Genomic DNA, 16,900 nt, shown 5'->3' with positions numbered 1-16,900 from the left:
TGGCTGGCCCCCATTCCCCAGAGCTAAGGCAGAACAGATGTACTTTTCAGCCTGGGTCTTAAGATACACCTCAGTTAAAAATATCTTGAATCCAATCATGAGAGCAAAGACATAAATGCCTAGTAGAAAATCTATTACTGGATTTGAATTTCTGTCTCTCAGCCTTTCTCTGAAGACTTAATTTATGATTTATCCTTCCTTTCATTTTCAGTATTACAGATCACATAGATTTTGCCACTCAGCTTCAAGAGCCAGCCATGGAACCTGTCTGCAATGCCAACCTACCTGCCAGCATGCATACTTTGGATCACCTTCAGGGTGTTGCCAATCGGGCTAGTCTTCATTACACTGGAGAAAGTCAGTTGAAAGAGGTAGTTTGTGCTGTCATGTGGGTTCAGTACATGTAGATCTTCCCTCTTGGAAACACTGCCTATGGCTAGTAATGATTAACCAAACTTCATTGATAGGACAGCGGTATCTGTGAAATAAACGTTGATAACTTCCTGCTGGATTAAGGCATATAGTTGCATCAACAAGGGCAAAACCTGCCCTTCCAGCTGGTACTTCAGCATTAAAACAGCTGCTCAAGATTAAGAATGTACTAAAATACCATCCCTGCTATTTATTTCATATTTATTTTAGTGCAAGTGGTGTGCTAGTCCCTCACATGATCTGATAATGGAAGATAGCGTGTCCATGCAAAGGTGGAAGAATCAGCCTAGGGATGAGTGGATCAGAAGCTGTGGATGAGTGAGCCTTGTTGCACCATCACCTCTTCTTTCCACCCCCCATCCACCCATATACAAGTAACCTATCAAACAGGAAGCACCAATAATCAGCTTAGATAATTAGCCCTTTTACCATCTCCCAACCACAATAGAAAGTAGTGTGTGGTCCATTGCTTAATTTATTGAGCTAATTTCACCATCGGTATTTTGGAGCAGAGGCAAAGCAACAAAACATGTTCCCACCTTTGTCACAGGATTGATTCATGGAGTACCCATCCTGGTCATCCATGGATAATCAAGAGGAGTATAAACTTGTTCTGTAAATGAAATATGGACATGATAGCATGTTGCCAGATTTTGTACTAGGCTGATAACATTTTGCGGTGTATAGCATTGTATTCAATACAGCATTACTGTCAAAGTCTTTCTATATTTCACTATTACCAAGTTGCACTTTTTAACATACAGGAAAGCTAATACTGGAAGATAGGCAAGATCAAAAGGGAGGATACAGATTATTGAAGCCACTGAATTAATTTGATTGTAGCTTTTTTCTGAGGGGTTGCGGTTTTTTTGCATCTTAGGTATTACAAAATCTTGGAAAAGACCATTATCCACCACAGTCATTGGATCAAGTTGGTACTCGAATAGCCAAGGTTTTAGAAAAAGTAAGTACATAGAATGGAGGGCAATGCACATTTTTATTGCTCTGATTTTAGCTGGGCAACCTTCTCTGTCATCTGTAATATCTCAAAACTTGTTACAAAACCAGTTGGTGCTGAATGCAAGACTTTTCTCTACTTGCTATCTGAAGTGATCCACAGGTATCTTCTTGTGTATCTTCACACTTGAGTCTCACCTGGTGCTTACCCTGTGCTCTTTTAGCCACCAGGTCAAACCATTTCTCTCCTAGGCTTTTAACTTTTTTCCAAACTGCTTCTAGATTGAGAACTGCTGTGACGATCCTTTAGGCTGCTAGATGTTTTATGCTGTGGGTTTTATTAGTTGAATTTTAAACATTATTTTATGTTTTTATGATTTCATCTTGTATTATTTTATGAACCACCTTGAGCAAGTCTCTGAAAAGGCAGCATATGCATGTTTTGAATAAATATATGCTCCCCGAGCAGGACTGGATCTACATGTATTTTGAAGGGGGGGGGCAAAATTAAAAAATGACACTCCCTTATGGGCCATTCTCCGGTGGTCTGGACAGTGGGTCGGTCCAACTACTGGGTATAGGCTCCTCCTCCTCATCACAGGGTCAGGTCCTCCAATCGATCCGGAGGGGGAGTGGCCTATACCTCCCAGGCCTCGCCAGTTTCTTTCCCGGCCCTGCACTGAGCAGGACGGTTTTTCTCCAGGCACTTGAAGGAAAGCGCAGAAGATCCGGATAGTTAAAAAAAAAAAAAGAAGAAGAAGCAAAGCAAAGGTCGGAAGCGTTGGGGTTGGCCCCAACAACGCCGACGGAGGGCAGAACTGCCAGGTTTCCTCACGAGTAAGCAGAGGAACGAGTGGCAAAGCCCTGGAGAGCTTCGCTTTCTTCACAGACGTGACAGAAACGAAGTGGGAAAAAGCGGCGGCAAACGGAGCGGCGGAGCGGTAAGTCTCCCTATAGCGGGAGGGCTGCTAGCGAGCCGGCAGGAGTACCGGGAGTCCCCTTGCCGCCCACACCGCTTTACTCCCAAACTGCCTCGCATTGTATGCTTGGCAAGGGGGAAAACACCATGGAAGGGTTTTTTTTTCCCTGAAGGGTTTGAAAGTTCTTAGGCTGGCTAGAGGGCGTAGTTAAGCATGCAGCCCTCCATTTTGAGTTCTTCCCGCCCTTTCTTCTAGTGCCTATGCTTTCCCTTCCTTTGTAGTGACGTGGAAGGCAGCAAAATGGCGGCTAGTTCCCACAGCAACTCACCCACTGAATTCGACCTGCCTCTTCTTTTAGGGGCTCTGACCCCTCAGCAAGAGGCTCAGAATATTGATCTTTCAGGGGAGGATGCCAAGTCAAATCTGCTCCAATGGCTTAAGAAGGAAATCCTAAAGGAGTTGGGCCAGGACCTCCATCAGCAGTTGGACTCTCCTGCTTCCCTGGCGAAGCCAAAAAGGCAAGAGGGAAAGAAAAGAGCCAGAGATCCTAGCCCTAGTGACATTCTGCGGCAATCCAAGGTCAAGCCTCATTTGGGCCTGGATTCCCCTCTCATGAGTTCGGCTGAGGAATCTGAGGGTTCTGAGCAACTGTCAGATAAGAAAGAAGGCGAGCTATCAGATGAGGAGGAAGAGCCTGACACTGAGCAATCTAGGCTCTTCCCCTTTGAATACTATTCAAAATTACTCCCCAAAGTACTGAGGACTCTTAATTTTGTGGCCACACCTAAAGAAAATGAGGAGTTGGATCCTGACCTCCCCACGGGCTCAGGGGAGATGATGCCAAAACTGAGCAGGGCCCAGACAGGGGTCCCCTTGCCAGCGGCCTTTTTTGCTCTAGTCAAAGCAGAATGGGAGCGGCCAGCTAAGCCTAAGGCCAGCCAGCAGGTCCTCTCCAAACTCTATTCGCTCATTCCACAGGCCACTAAAAGGCTAAAGTTACCAACAGTGGATGACCCTGTAACTAGTCTGATTTCCAACTCGGTCCTACCTATGGACGCTGATGGTTTACCCAGGGATCCCTGTGATAGGAGAATTGATCAGGCCTTACGCAAAGAGTTTGAAGCAACATCATGGGCCATTAAAGCAGCCACTACGTCCTCATTGTTCGCTAGAGCGATGTGCACGTGGTCTAATAATTTAGCAGCAGCAGATAGTGGAGCTCCTAAGGAATTCAAGGATGAGCTCAAAAAGATTGCCTTATCTGCTGCCTTTGTGGCAGATAGTTCTTTGGACACCATGCAGCTGGCGGCCAGAGCTATGGCGTGTGGTGTGGCAGCTAGGTGCAACATTTGGTTGCGTAATTGGGTGGTCGACACTGCAGCCCAGGCCAGGGTTGCAGCGGTACCATTCAAAGGAACCTTATTGTTCAGGGAGGGCCTGGACAGGTACCTCATTGAGAACAAGGACAAAAAGAAGGTTCTACCTTCTAAGGGCAAAGAAACTAAACAGAGGAAGTCCTTTCCTTCCTTTCGAGACCCAAAAAAGTCATCCAGATCAGGCCCCTTTCGGTCCTTCAGAGGAAAGTGGCAGCAGAAGGGGCGTGATTCCAAGCCCTATTATTCTGGGAAGTCAGATCAGAATTCCAAAACCCCCTCCAAGAAAGGGGGATCCCAGTGACTATGCCTCTCACCAGCCGACAGGGAAAATAGGGGGTCGTCTTTCCCTTTTCACAAACATCTGGAATCAGTCAATTCAAGACAAATGGGTTCTAGAGATAGTGGAACAGGGTTACGCCTTGGAATTCCACTCTCCTCCCCCCAACCATTTTCATTGGGTTCCCCGGAAAAAAGACTTGACTGCTCACAGAGCAATGTTGTCGGCCATTCAACACTTGGTGGATATAGGGGCAGTGGAACCCGTCCCAGTTCTCCAACGGGGTTTGGGGGTTTATTCGGTGATATATTTAGTCCCCAAGAAAAATGGGGAGTTCAGAACCATCCTGGATTTGAAATGGCTCAACAAGTTCATCCTAACAAAACATTTCAGGATGGAGACACTACGGTCAGTGTTGCTAGCCATTCAGCCTCAGGATTTTCTGGCTTCCTTGGATCTATCAGAGGCCTATTTGCATGTTCCCATTCGGGAACCACACAGAAAATTTCTACGTTTCTCCTACGGGGGGAAACATTTTCAATATCGGGCCCTGCCGTTCGGTCTGAAGTCTTCGCCCCGGGTATTCACCAAAATTCTAGTGACCCTGGTGGCGGAGCTGAGACTGCAGGGTGTGGCCCTATTTCCTTACCTGGACGACATTCTGGTGAAGGCAGGGTCATACCAGCAATGCCTGGAGGGCATGCAGCAGACAGTGTCCATGTTGCGTTCTCACGGCTTCGTGGTGAACCTAGAAAAGAGCAATCTTCTTCCCTCGCAGAGACTGGTGAACCTGCGGGTGGAGATAGATACAAAGACGGACAGAGTCTTCTTAACCCCAGAGAGACGGGAGAGGTTTTGCCTTCTCTTGCAGGGGGTTCTGCGGCAACGCAGGGTGTCTGTCATGGTTTTAGCACAAGTTTTAGGAATGATGGTCTCCTTTCAGGATCTGCTGTCTTGGGCCAGATTCCACTCTCGTCCACTACAGTTGTTCCTCCGGCCGTTCCAGGAGATTATAGGGAACAAGATTCCCAAAATGGTAACGTTATCAACAGAGTTGATGTCCCAGCTACAGTGGTGGTTGGATCCGGGCCTTTTCAGTCTAGGTTATTCGCTTCGCGAACCTCAGAGGGTTTGCATGACCACAGACGCCAGTTTATGGGATTGGGGGGCTCACGCACAGGATCAAATGATCCAGGGTCAGTGGGATCCCCTCGAGATGAGGCGCAGTATCAACTTCCTGGAGCTCAGGGCGATTCGGTTGGGCTTGCAAGGGTTGCAGGCAGTCCTGAAGGGTCGCCATGTCCTGGTAAAAATGGACAATTCAACCGCCAAAGCGTATGTGAATCGACAGGAAGGAACCAGGGTGAAATCTCTTCATGCCGAGGCAAGGCTTCTCTTCGAGTGGGCCGAAGTCAATCTCCTGTCGATCAAAGCGGTGCATGTTCCAGGGAAGGACAATCTATTAGCGGATTGGCTCAGCAGACGCTGGCTGGACCAAACGGAGTGGATGGTACACAGGGACACCTTCTGTCTAATAGTGGACAGGTACGGCCCAGTGACGGTGGACTTGTTTGCCACGGCGGAAAATTGTCAAGTGGACAGGTTCTTCGCCAAAGTCAGAGACACGAGAGCAGAAGGAACAGATGCCCTCAGCGCCACATGGCCAAAGGGACTATTGTATGCCTTTCCGCCCCTTCCTCTGTTACCCAGGGTGTTGCAGAGGGTGGTGGAATTAAGGGCGGAGATGGTGTTGGTGGCCCCCTTCTGGCCGAGATGATCATGGTTCCAGGAGCTTCTGAGGTTGTCGATTCAGCCTCCTTGGCGGCTGCCGGGGAGGGACGACCTTCTGACTCAGGGCAACATGTCTCACCCTCAACCAGATCTGTTACAATTGACAGTTTGGAGGTTGAGCGGTTGCAGCTCAGGGAGCTAGGTTATAGCACCAGAGTGGTGGACACTATGTTGGCTTCACGTAAATGTTCCACTAATAGAATATATAATACCACCTGGAAGGTTTTTTCTTCATGGTCTGCCCTGAGGGGGTGGGACCCGATGAAGGTAAAGGTCAAAGGTATTCTTGGGTTTCTTCAGGAAGGGGCGGACAAGGGGCTTTCTACCAGTATGCTACGGCGTCAGGTGGCGGCCATATAGTCTATTCGAGGGGTGCGGGGGCGTAAATCTTTGTCAGCGCATCCGCACATTAAACGGTTCTTGAGGGGTGCTGCTCTCCTTAAGCCTCCACAAGTACATAGGTTCCCTTCGTGGAGGTTGAACGTCGTACTGAATGCCTTGTGTGGGCGTCCCTTCGAACCTATGGCGTCTTGTGGGCTGAAGGAACTGACTCTTAAAACAATTTTTCTAGTGAGTATCACTACGGCACGGAGAGTGTCTGAATTAAGAGCCTTGTCGGTTGACAAGGAGCTTTGTGTCTTTCATAATGAAAAGGTGGTACTGAGACCAGACCCATCTTTCATTCCTAAAGTTAATTCTGTTTTTCATAGGTCCCAGGAGTTGGTTCTTCCGAATTTTTGTCCCAACCCTCAGTCTCCCAAGGAAAGGGAGTTGCACTGTCTAGATGTTAAGAGGGCACTTAGTTTTTATATTGAACGCACAAAAGACTGGCGAAAGTCTCATGCATTGTTTGTTTCCTTCAGCAAGAAGTCGCAGGGTCGACAGGTCTCCACTTCCTCCCTTAGCAGGTGGCTGCGGGAATGTATTGTCCTGGCTTACAAGGCCCGAGGTCAAACCCCCCCGGATGGGATCACGGCCCATTCTCTAAGGGGTGCTGCGACGTCAGCTGTGTATCGGTCCTTTCCATCCTTGGAAGCTGTGTGTAAGGCAGCGACTTGGAAATCTGTACACATGTTTACCAGGCATTATAAGGTGGATAAATGGGCTTCAGCTGAGGCGGCCTTTGGGAGGCGTGTGCTGCAGCATGCACTCTAAATAGGGAAGCCGGTACCGCCCGGGGATGTTCAGCTTTGTTACGTCCCAGTAGTCGGACCGACCCACTGTCCAGACCACCGGAGAACAGAAGATTGGTATCACTTACCGTGAAGCTTCCTTCTCGGTGGACTGGCAGTGGGTCGGTCCGGCCCGCCCGTTAAGGGTTGAGCGGCTTCCTGTGTTTTGGAGATGGATTCTGGAGCGATTCTGTTTCCTCTCTTAGAGAATATTGCCTTCTCTCTGTTGATAGTGATTGTTTTCATTCTGCCATTTGCTGTGGTGTGCTGAAACATAATAAACCATTCTCCTCATTTATTCGTCTCTGTACGTGGATGGGGAGGTGGTGGGAGTTTCTATTATTAGGGGAATGCGGCTTGGATACACCTGGCGAGGCCTGGGAGGTATAGGCCACTCCCCCTCCGGATCGATTGGAGGACCCGACCCTGTGATGAGGAGGAGGAGCCTATACCCAGTAGTCGGACCGACCCACTGCCAGTCCACCGAGAAGGAAGCTTCACGGTAAGTGATACCAATCTTCCGTTCTCTCTTATGGTCCCATAGAATACAATGGATTCTATACTCAATTTGGCACGCCCCCTCCATCAGCACCTGGGACAAGCACCCCCCCTAGATCTGTCCCTGTCCTTGAGACATTCATCATGAACTCTTTTCCACATCTCACTATGGCCATGCTGTACTATTAGTCCCCACTTCTTAATCATGTGGGCATCTTTGCTCTGCCATTGGACTCCTGGATGGCATGATCATGGTACTACAGATAATCTCCCATGCACTTACCTGCCTTCAGCAGGTGGTATAATCCATCAAATCTCTTCAGTACACTGAGGTATTCATATACGAGCTTTAAATTCTTTGTGACATTCTGGGAATCTTAACTGCATCACCCCTACATCAAATAGCAAGAATAATTGACACTTTGGTTTCTGTTATTGGATTCCAACTCAGAGTTCTAGTATGATGGAAGAGGAAGAAAAGATCCCCTCTAATCTTCTGCTCACTGGGCAGAATTTTGTAAATTTCTGCCATGCTCCCCCCCCCTTAGCAGTATTTTCTTTACATTAAAATGCCCTGCATTTCTTGGCCTTCCTCCAGTTCTTTAATAAGTATGGTTGCCATTTTCTGTGCGTTTTCCAGTTCTACAATAGGTCTGAACTATTCATACTAGTCCAAATATGGATGCATCACAGGCATTACAATACTGGCCATTTTATTTTCAAGCATTTGCCTATTTATCCCCTTCCTAATAATGTATTGGGCCAAGTTCACTTCTGTCATTTTACTAAGAAATCCCTCCAAAGTCCACAGCTTGTGATCTTGGTGGAAGTACAGCACAGTGTGTTGCATGTATGACTGTCTGATGCGCTAATCTGCAGCAGGGGAGGGCTCAATGTAATGAGCTCTTGGATATAAGGAAACAAATTTATACCCATAAGGTTAAGATCAGTGACCAGAGAAGCTGAGAGGGATGTATATGTAATGACCCACGCCCCTCTCAAACCGAGATAGAGCAGGGGTCATTTTTCGGCAGCCCAAAAACTTACCAAAAAACCTAGAATGTACAAAACTCACACACCAGCCTGATAAGGTAGTACTGCCACCAGACTTGTCTTATCCACCACTGGAAGTCCAAGTCAGACTTCCAGCTTACCTGGTCTAGACCAGAATATATCAACTACAATACTTGCAACCAAGAGTTCCCAAATTATAACAGGTAGGGTAGTGTTTCCTTTCATAGGCTATTAGGCTCATTGATGCAGACAAGATAATAAAAGAAACAATAATTGGATAATATTTACAACTTCATTTAATGAGGCAAGCAATTTAGAGTTAGACTGTTAAGCCAGAAAATAATGTAGTAGAACATACGGTAACTAGCTAAACATAACTACAGCAAAAAGGTTTCCAAAACAAGGTTACCAAGCATCAGCAGGTTCAAAGTCCAAAATCCAAACAGACCACTAGGCCGCATGGGTCTCTTTCAGGAAGGCTTCAGAGCATGAAGTGAAGATAAGTCTCAGTTCAAAACCCAAACAGACACCTCCTCCCAGCCCAGTAAGCACACAACATAAATTTATCTCAGCTGGCCCATGGCTGTTAGAAATGGACATCCAAGAAGAACCAACCAGTGACTAGTCTGCAATTACTAGCCAAGGCTGATTCTCATGGAGCAGCTGTGAAGACATGTGTAATTGGGAGGAAAGATAAGAGACTGAATTAATCTCCTCTCAAGGTCAAAATGAAACACACAGATGTCAGCGTATCAGCACTTCAAACTTCAAACTTAACAAGTCTTTAAAGCAGGTTTCAGTAAGAAGGCCAAAAAGCCTGAACCCTTGTCAGACCCATAAAAAAAACCCAAAAGAAACCAATGAAAGGGCTGTATTCATTACAGTATAGAAGTAACTTTCAGAGACCTGCTAGAGGTGTCCTATTGCCCAGGAGAATGATGGCCTCCACAGGACCTGTTCCTCAGGCAGGGAACAGCTGTTTTCTTACACCAAGGCTATCTTAACTGCCATGTTAGTACAAAAGGGTACAAAAAAAGAGCAACCAAAATTATCACAAGGCAGGAGCACCTTCACTGTGAGCAAAAACTAAGAGTTTGGGGCCTTTTAGTTTAGAGAAAGAAGACTAAGGGGGATATGATAGAGATTTAGGAAATTATGTATGGAGTAGAGAAAGTAAACAGTGAGAACAAGATAAAAATGCTTTAAATAGCAAACAAAAATGTATTTCTCCTAGAAATCAAGTATTTTCTTGATTTTTATCTACAGATTGGAGTACAGACCTATCTTAGTACCATGAACAGGACAGAAACCTGCCAGAAAAAAATGACTATACCTGAAGTTATTCAATAACATTACTTTCCCCCTCCTCCCTCCCCAAAAAACCCCCTAAAACCGTCAGACCATCCCTATTCAAGATTGGCTTCCCCCCAAACAAAAGAAAAGCCCAGTGCCGCCTTAAAGACTAACAGCACTTATTCCAGCATGAGCTTTCATGCATCAGAGCTCACTTCCTCAGATGCTTTAGAGACAGTAAACTTACTGATGAAAGCTCATGCTGGAATGTTAGTCTTCATGGTGCCTCTGGGTTTCTGTTTCTTTTTGCTTCAGTAGACAAACATTTCTACCTCTCTGGTTCCCCCTCCCTAAAAAAAATACTACCATCTATTTGAAAGAAGACAGAACTTTAAACCCTGTCCATAGAGATACTGATTCACTTAAATCCCTAAGTTCTGCTTAGCTTGCATCCAGAAGTTCTAGCACTCTGTCCAGCTGCTTATACCACCTTGGGTTGAGACTTTGCTATAAGCATATGGTCTGGAAAGGATCTGAAGAATTTTGTTAGCAGATAATTGAGACAAACTGTCAAAAACATCTTGTGGAGGATCACTTCTTGACATTTAAAAAAATCAGCACTCTAACTAGCTCTGCTGAAAGCAGTTGACTAAGGACAAGACAGTTGAAAAGATTTCTTCACTTCCTTTACCAGAACCTCAGAGGTCTAGGAGAGGACTTTGTGGAAAGACTAGCACAAGTCACTTCTACTCAAACTCCCTATCTCCTATTGGGTTCATGGTCTGCAGCTTCTTAGTATACCAGGATGTTGGTGTCTTTTGAGATAGGAGGAGAGGCCCAGGGATACCTAGTCACTTATTCTTCCATGAAGGTATCAATCATAATTAAATTCTGTATTTTTATAGTTGTTATGCTAGAGAGACTTGTTGGTTCAGAAGTAGATAGATGACTGATTTCAACATATATTTAAAAGATCATAACCTTTCTTCCTCATGAAGTAAAATATATCAAGAACTAAAGGCTCATACTAATTCAGGCCTATGGAATTAATGTCCAAAAAAAAGCCATGAGAATGTTTCACAAGATTTCTAAAATAGGATGTGAGGGCAATCTAGCTGCAACATCTGTCACCCCATTGATCGCCAGGGTTGATTTGGCTGATCTGGCTGGCTAGGCAGGTGTCCCCATCTCCCTCACTGCTTCATGTGCGTCCCTCCCGAAGCCACACACTCGGTGGAAGAGGACGATCATCCCAGATAGGAGTGTACCGTTCTTCAGTCAAAATTTCTAACATGCTAGATTCAGCCTTTGGAATGTATTCAGAGGAAATGAGGTCAGTAACTACAAAGTTGCTGAGAAATCCTATAATTTCACCTTCGCTAGTCAAACCCAGTACAAGGATGTTATAATCAAAACAGGATCTTGTATCCAGATAGGTTCCACCAGAATGCTTATTTCTCCCTAGGAGGCGGAGGACATCTTGGGTGCTTTCCCACCGTCCAATCAGGGAGGCAGGAATCAAAACTTCCTCTTCCTGTGGCTGTGGGGAACCACCCATCTTCAGTTCCTTTCCTGCCTCGATAGGGAGAGCATGTGTTTAGGATAGGATCTATCCCTTTAAGCCCTTTAAGTGCTTTCTTCCAAAAAAAAAAAAAAAAACTTTCTTCCTCTTTCTCTCTTGCCTTCTTTACCCTAGCTGCTCTCATTCTCACCCCTTTTCAGCCCCCCTGTGGCTTTAACCTCGTTCTCCCTCCGTGGATCCTCGTTTCCTCTTCACCCCCCCCCCCTTTTTCAAAGAGGAGCGGCGCGCCGGCGGCTCGAGCGGGACTTACAAGCCGCGGTGCGAAGTGCAGCGGGATGGCGCGCAGGGCGAAGGACGCCTGCCCGAACGAAGACTCGGCTGCCTGCGCATCGCGCGGGGCCGCTTCCCGGAGCCGACATGACCACGGGGCTTGCCTCGGCTGCCAGCAACGTGCCCTGTAGGGGCAGATCAACGAAGAGATCGGGCGAGGAGCGGAGCTCCGAACGGAAGCGGCGCTGGTCATCTTCGGCAGCGGAGGAGGCTTCCTCCTCAGAGCGCCGTCCCGGCCACGGGGGCCATTTTGAAAGGCGCAAACGGGCGCGAAGGGACGGAGACCAGCAACCCAGCAGCCTCCAGGAACGGGGACCCTCGCATGCCAATCTCCAGGCGGGAGACTTCGATTCTTTCGAAGTACAGCCGCAGAAGGAGGCCGCACAGACCCTTCAGCCCCAGACGGGCTTGGGTAACGTACCCATGATGGGACCTTCTTTATTTGTTGAATTCCTAGAGTCAATTAGGCAGACTGTAGGGGCTGCAGTTGAAGCGGCCGCCCTCAAGAGACCAAGGCCATCTAGCCCACCCCCTCCCCCCAGGTCTCCCTCACCCAAAAGGCCTAGGGAGCAAGGCCCATACTCTAGGACCACAAGGGGCTCCCTAGCCAGTGACTTCCTGGAGAGTGAGAGATCCCAGTATGGGGATCGGTTGGAAGAGTCAGAGGAGGGGGAAAGGGAGGAGGGCGAATTCCTCTCTGATGAGGAGATAGAGGGCACGTCCATACCAGAGCCCTCCTCACGCTTCTTCAGGGCAGAAGAGTTCCAATCCCTCTTGCCCAAGGTGCTGGCCGCACTGGACCTCCAAGGGGCTCCCGAGGACCAGGAGGCTTCCAGCCCCCTGACTAACCCCAAGAACAAACCCAAGGGGAACTCAGAGTTCTTCCCTAGACACCGATCCTCTGACAGGGTCTTCCCCTTCCCAGAGTTCTTTGAACGCCAGCTAAGAGCTGAATGGGAAAAACCAAGCACCAGCAGGCAGGTCCCCAACGCTATTAAGAGGCTGTATGAGCTGCCTGCCTTTGCTAATGACATGCTGCAGGTGCCCTTAGTAGATGCTCCTGTGGCAGCCCTGCAGTCCCATGGCCTGCTAGCAGAAGACGGCCAAGGCTCAATTAGGGACAACTGGGACAGGAAGATTGACCTGGCCCTGAAGAGGAGCCATGAGGCTACGGCTCTGGCCATCAGGGCCGCTGCCGCCATCTCCATAGTCTCTAGGGCGGCGATAGTGTGGATCAGACGCCTATCACAGCTCTTGCCGGATATAGATAGAAGGACCCTGGAGGGCACCAGCAGACTCATGCGGGCGGCTGAGTTCTCAGCAGATGCCTCCTTAGATGCCCTTACCTTCTCTGCCAGGGCGATGGCAGCCAACACGGTAGCTAGAAGGGGTCTTTGGCTTAGAGCCTGGCCAGCTGACAACCATTCCAAGTCGATCGTCTCAGGCTATCCCTTTAAGGGTGAGAAGTTATTCGGTGACACACTGGAGAAGATCCTCGTGGAGACACGAGATAAGAAGAAGGCCATGCCCAAGTTTCTGAGACGCACCGACAGGAGAGGGTTTGGCACCAATTCCTTTCGGACCTCCCCCAACTTCTCCAGACCAAAGCAGGAGTACAAGAGAGTACCCTGGGGCCAATCCAAGCAGAGTTTCCATAAAAACTCCTCCAACTCCCGATTTCAGAGGAACCAGCCCGATAGATCGGGCAAGTTCCAGAAGGGTCCCAAGCCCAACCAGGCATGACTGGGAGCACATCCCAGTAGGGGGTCGCCTGCTTCACTTTCAGCAAGCCTGGGTGGAATCGCAGGCGGACTCTTGGACTCTAGAGATTGTCACCCGGGGTTACCCGATAGAGTTCAGGCGTACACCCCCAGATCGTTTCATTACCTCCCCCCCCCGCTCGAACCCAGAGCGGAGGGACATCACCCTCAAGGCAATACACCACCTTCTGGATATAGCAGCAATAGAACAAGTCCCTCCGAAGCAGAAATATCAAGGTGTCTATTCCATCTTCTTCACAGTTCCCAAGAGGAACGGGGACTGGAGGGCAATTTTGGACCTAAAATTCCTGAACAGGAACATCAAACTACGACACTTCAGAATGGAGTCCATCAAGTCTATAACAGAGGCCCTGAACCACAGGGATTACATGTCATCACTGGATCTGACAGAGGCCTACCTGCACATCCCGATTCTACCCTCACACCGCAAGTTCCTGCGTTTCTGCGTAAATGGCTCTCACTACCAGTTCAGAGCTCTACCCTTCGGGCTTGCAACGGCTCCACGGGTGTTCACCAAGGTGTTGGCGAACCTGATTGCACACCTCAGACAGAGGGGCATACACGTGCATCCATACCTCGACGACCTGTTGCTGAGGTCATCGTCAAGGGAGAAAGCAGAACAGGACTTACGGAGCACAGTCAGCTGCCTCCAAAGACACGGCTTCCTGATCAATACAGCCAAGAGTCACCTTCGACCGACTCAGAGACTAGAGCACCTGGGCATGATAGTGGACACAAACCTCAAAGCCATCTTTCTCCCAGAGGACAAGATCTTAAAGACAATGACGTTGGCACAACAGGTGATCCAGGCGTCATCATCATCACTACTGACTCTAGCAAGACTCATGGGCCTCCTCATCTCAAACCTCGAGGCACTACAGTGGGGTCGGCACCACACCAGACAACTCCAGATGTTCCTTCGCCCCCACCAACTACACATCATGGAGAGACGCTCCATATCCCTTTCACTGCCCCCGGCGGTGAAGGAGAGCCTCAGGTGGTGGACCAAGGCCAGCAACTTACGCCAGGGGAGAGTCTTCCTCATAGAAGGGGAGCTGCAGCTGTTCTCGGACGCCAGCCTCTCCGGTTGGGGGGCAACCCTCAACGAGATCCCAACGCAGGGCCAGTGGTCGACCAGGGAATCGAACCTCCCAATCAACCTACTAGAGCTTCGGGCAGTTCGCCTAGCCCTCCTACACTTCCAGGACCAAGTCTCAGGCCAACACGTCCTAGTGCGAACGGACAACATAGCAGCAAAGGCCTACTTAAACAATCAAGGGGGGTCCAGGTCCAGCTCCCTCTACAGGGAGGCCGGAAAACTGTTCGGCTGGGCAGAACTTCATCTGAAGTCAATAAGAGCAGAACACATCAAGGGGGCGCACAACGTGCAGGCGGACTGGCTCAGTCGAGAGAGCATCCAGGCAGGGGAGTGGTCCCTCAACAGGACTATATTCCTACAGATAGTGGATCACTTCGGCCCGCCAACCCTGGACCTCTTCGCATCTCCACAGAATCACCAGCTGCCCCGGTTCTTCACAAGGTACTTTCACAGTCAGGCGGAGGCCACAGACGCCCTAACATCCCCGTGGCCTCAAGGTCTCCTGTATGCCTTCCCGCCAATCCCGGTCATCCCAAAAGTTCTCAGGAGGATCAGGTCGCTGGGGGCAGAAGTCATCTTAGTTGCGCCCTGGTGGCCTCGGCGTCCCTGGTTCTCTTCAATCCAGCAGATGTCAGCGGAGAAACCCCTCCACCTACCAACCGGGCCGGACATGCTGCTACAGGGACCAGTGTGGCACCCCCGCCCAGAATGGCTGAGATTGACCGCGTGGAGATTGAGAGGAGATCGCTACTAGACCTAGGGTACACCAGCGAAGTGACGAATACCATCTTAGCACCCAGAAAGGAATCCACGACGCGGATCTACAACATGTCTTGGAAAGCCTTCCACAGGTGGTGCCGGAGAAAGAGTGTGGATCCACTGCACCCTACTGTTCCCAGGGTGCTACAATTCCTTCAGGATGGACTACAGTCCGGCCTGAAGCCAGCCACCCTCAAACGCCAGATCGCGGCACTGTCGTCAGTACTTCAGCAGGTGGATGGTGTATCCCTGTCGTCTCACCCTCACATCCGACGGTTCCTTAGAGGGGCTTCCTTAAGCTCCCCACCGCAGACCCATCGGTTCCCGACCTGGAGGCTGAACCCAGTGCTGACCGCCCTAACAGGTCCACCCTTCGAACCGCTCATGCAAGTGCCCTTAAAGATGCTTCGCATGAAGACGATTTTCCTGGTGGCAATAACATCGGCCAGAAGGGTCTCCGAGTTAGGAGCTCTATCTGCTAGGAAGGAGCTATGCGTTTTCCACAAGGACAAAGTCGTACTCTACCCGGATCCTACCTTCCAACCAAAGGTGTCCTCCAGATTCCACCAAAATCAAGAGATCAACCTACCATCCTTTTGTCCGGATCCCAGACACCCCAAGGAACGAACCTGGCACACCCTGGACGTGCGCAGGGCGATCAAATTCTACCTGATTAGAACAGAACCACTGCGCAAGGCAGATGCCATGTTCATCAATATCTCTGCACCCAGAATGGGGCAAAAGATGTCTAAGTCGGCCATTAGTTATGCCATCAAGCAGTGCATTGCAGAGGCGTACAAGGCCTTGCACCTCGAGGTACCACCTGGGATCACGGCACACTCGACCAGAAGCGCAGCCGCTAACGCAGCCTTCAGCAAGAACACCTCAGTCGAGGAAGTGTGCAAGGCAGCTACATGGTCGTCAATCTCCACTTTCGTGCGACACTACAAGCTGAACTCTTATGCGTCGGCGGACGCGGCCTTCGGTAGACGAATCTTACAGCATGTGCTACCCGAGTAGGGCGATCCCTCCCTAAGTAACCTACTGCTCTAGGAGCACCCAAGATGTCCTCCGCCTCCTAGGGAGAACGACCCTTGGCACTTACCGTGAGGGGTCCTTCTCCTAGGAGGAAAGGAGGACATCTTGCCCTCCCATCTATCGCCCTACCTTGGGCAGCTTGTCTCTTCATGGCATCTACCAACACCTCTACCAATATCTGACGGCCTTCGGGCCTGTACTTAGTTTCTTATCTATAAAGTTTAATTTCTCGTCGGTCGTCCAACTCCTTTATGGATACCGACGGACTAATAGCTGTTCCTTTCTTGTTAAAAGTTTTTTGTTTTATAGATATAGTTATTGTTTATACTGCTGCTCTGAGTCACCCGAACTGAAGATGGGTGGTTCCCCACAGCCACAGGAAGAGGAAGTTTTGATTCCTGCCTCCCTGATTGGACGGTGGGAAAGCACCCAAGATGTCCTCCTTTCCTCCTAGGAGAAGGACCCCTCACGGTAAGTGCCAAGGGTCGTTTACTAATTACAGCCTCTTATACTATTATTTGTAAGCCCCATGGCACAGAGTTGTAAAGCTGCAGTACTGCAGTCGGAGCCCTCTGCTCATGACCTGAGTTTGATTCCAGCGGAAGCTGGTTTAGGTAGCCGGCTCCAGGTTGACTCAGCCT

At 49.2% G+C, this 16,900-nt stretch overlaps 1 protein-coding gene across 2 annotated transcripts in view; it reads left to right on the top strand.

Moving 5' to 3' along the window:
- The window catches only part of TTC17 (tetratricopeptide repeat domain 17), a 130,807-nt gene that overhangs the window by 101,744 nt on the left and 12,163 nt on the right, over positions 1-16,900 (top strand). For both annotated transcript variants that reach the window (XM_060261380.1, XM_060261381.1), the window contains exons 21-22: positions 212-371; positions 1,313-1,396. In XM_060261380.1, the coding sequence (XP_060117363.1) occupies positions 212-371; positions 1,313-1,396 (244 nt within the window). The remainder of the gene's footprint in view (positions 1-211; positions 372-1,312; positions 1,397-16,900) is intronic.

This window comes from Heteronotia binoei, chromosome 21 (genome assembly GCF_032191835.1).
Source record: "Heteronotia binoei isolate CCM8104 ecotype False Entrance Well chromosome 21, APGP_CSIRO_Hbin_v1, whole genome shotgun sequence".
Taxonomy (NCBI): Eukaryota; Metazoa; Chordata; class Lepidosauria; order Squamata; family Gekkonidae; genus Heteronotia; species Heteronotia binoei.
This window is presented reverse-complemented; position numbering and strand designations above follow the sequence as displayed.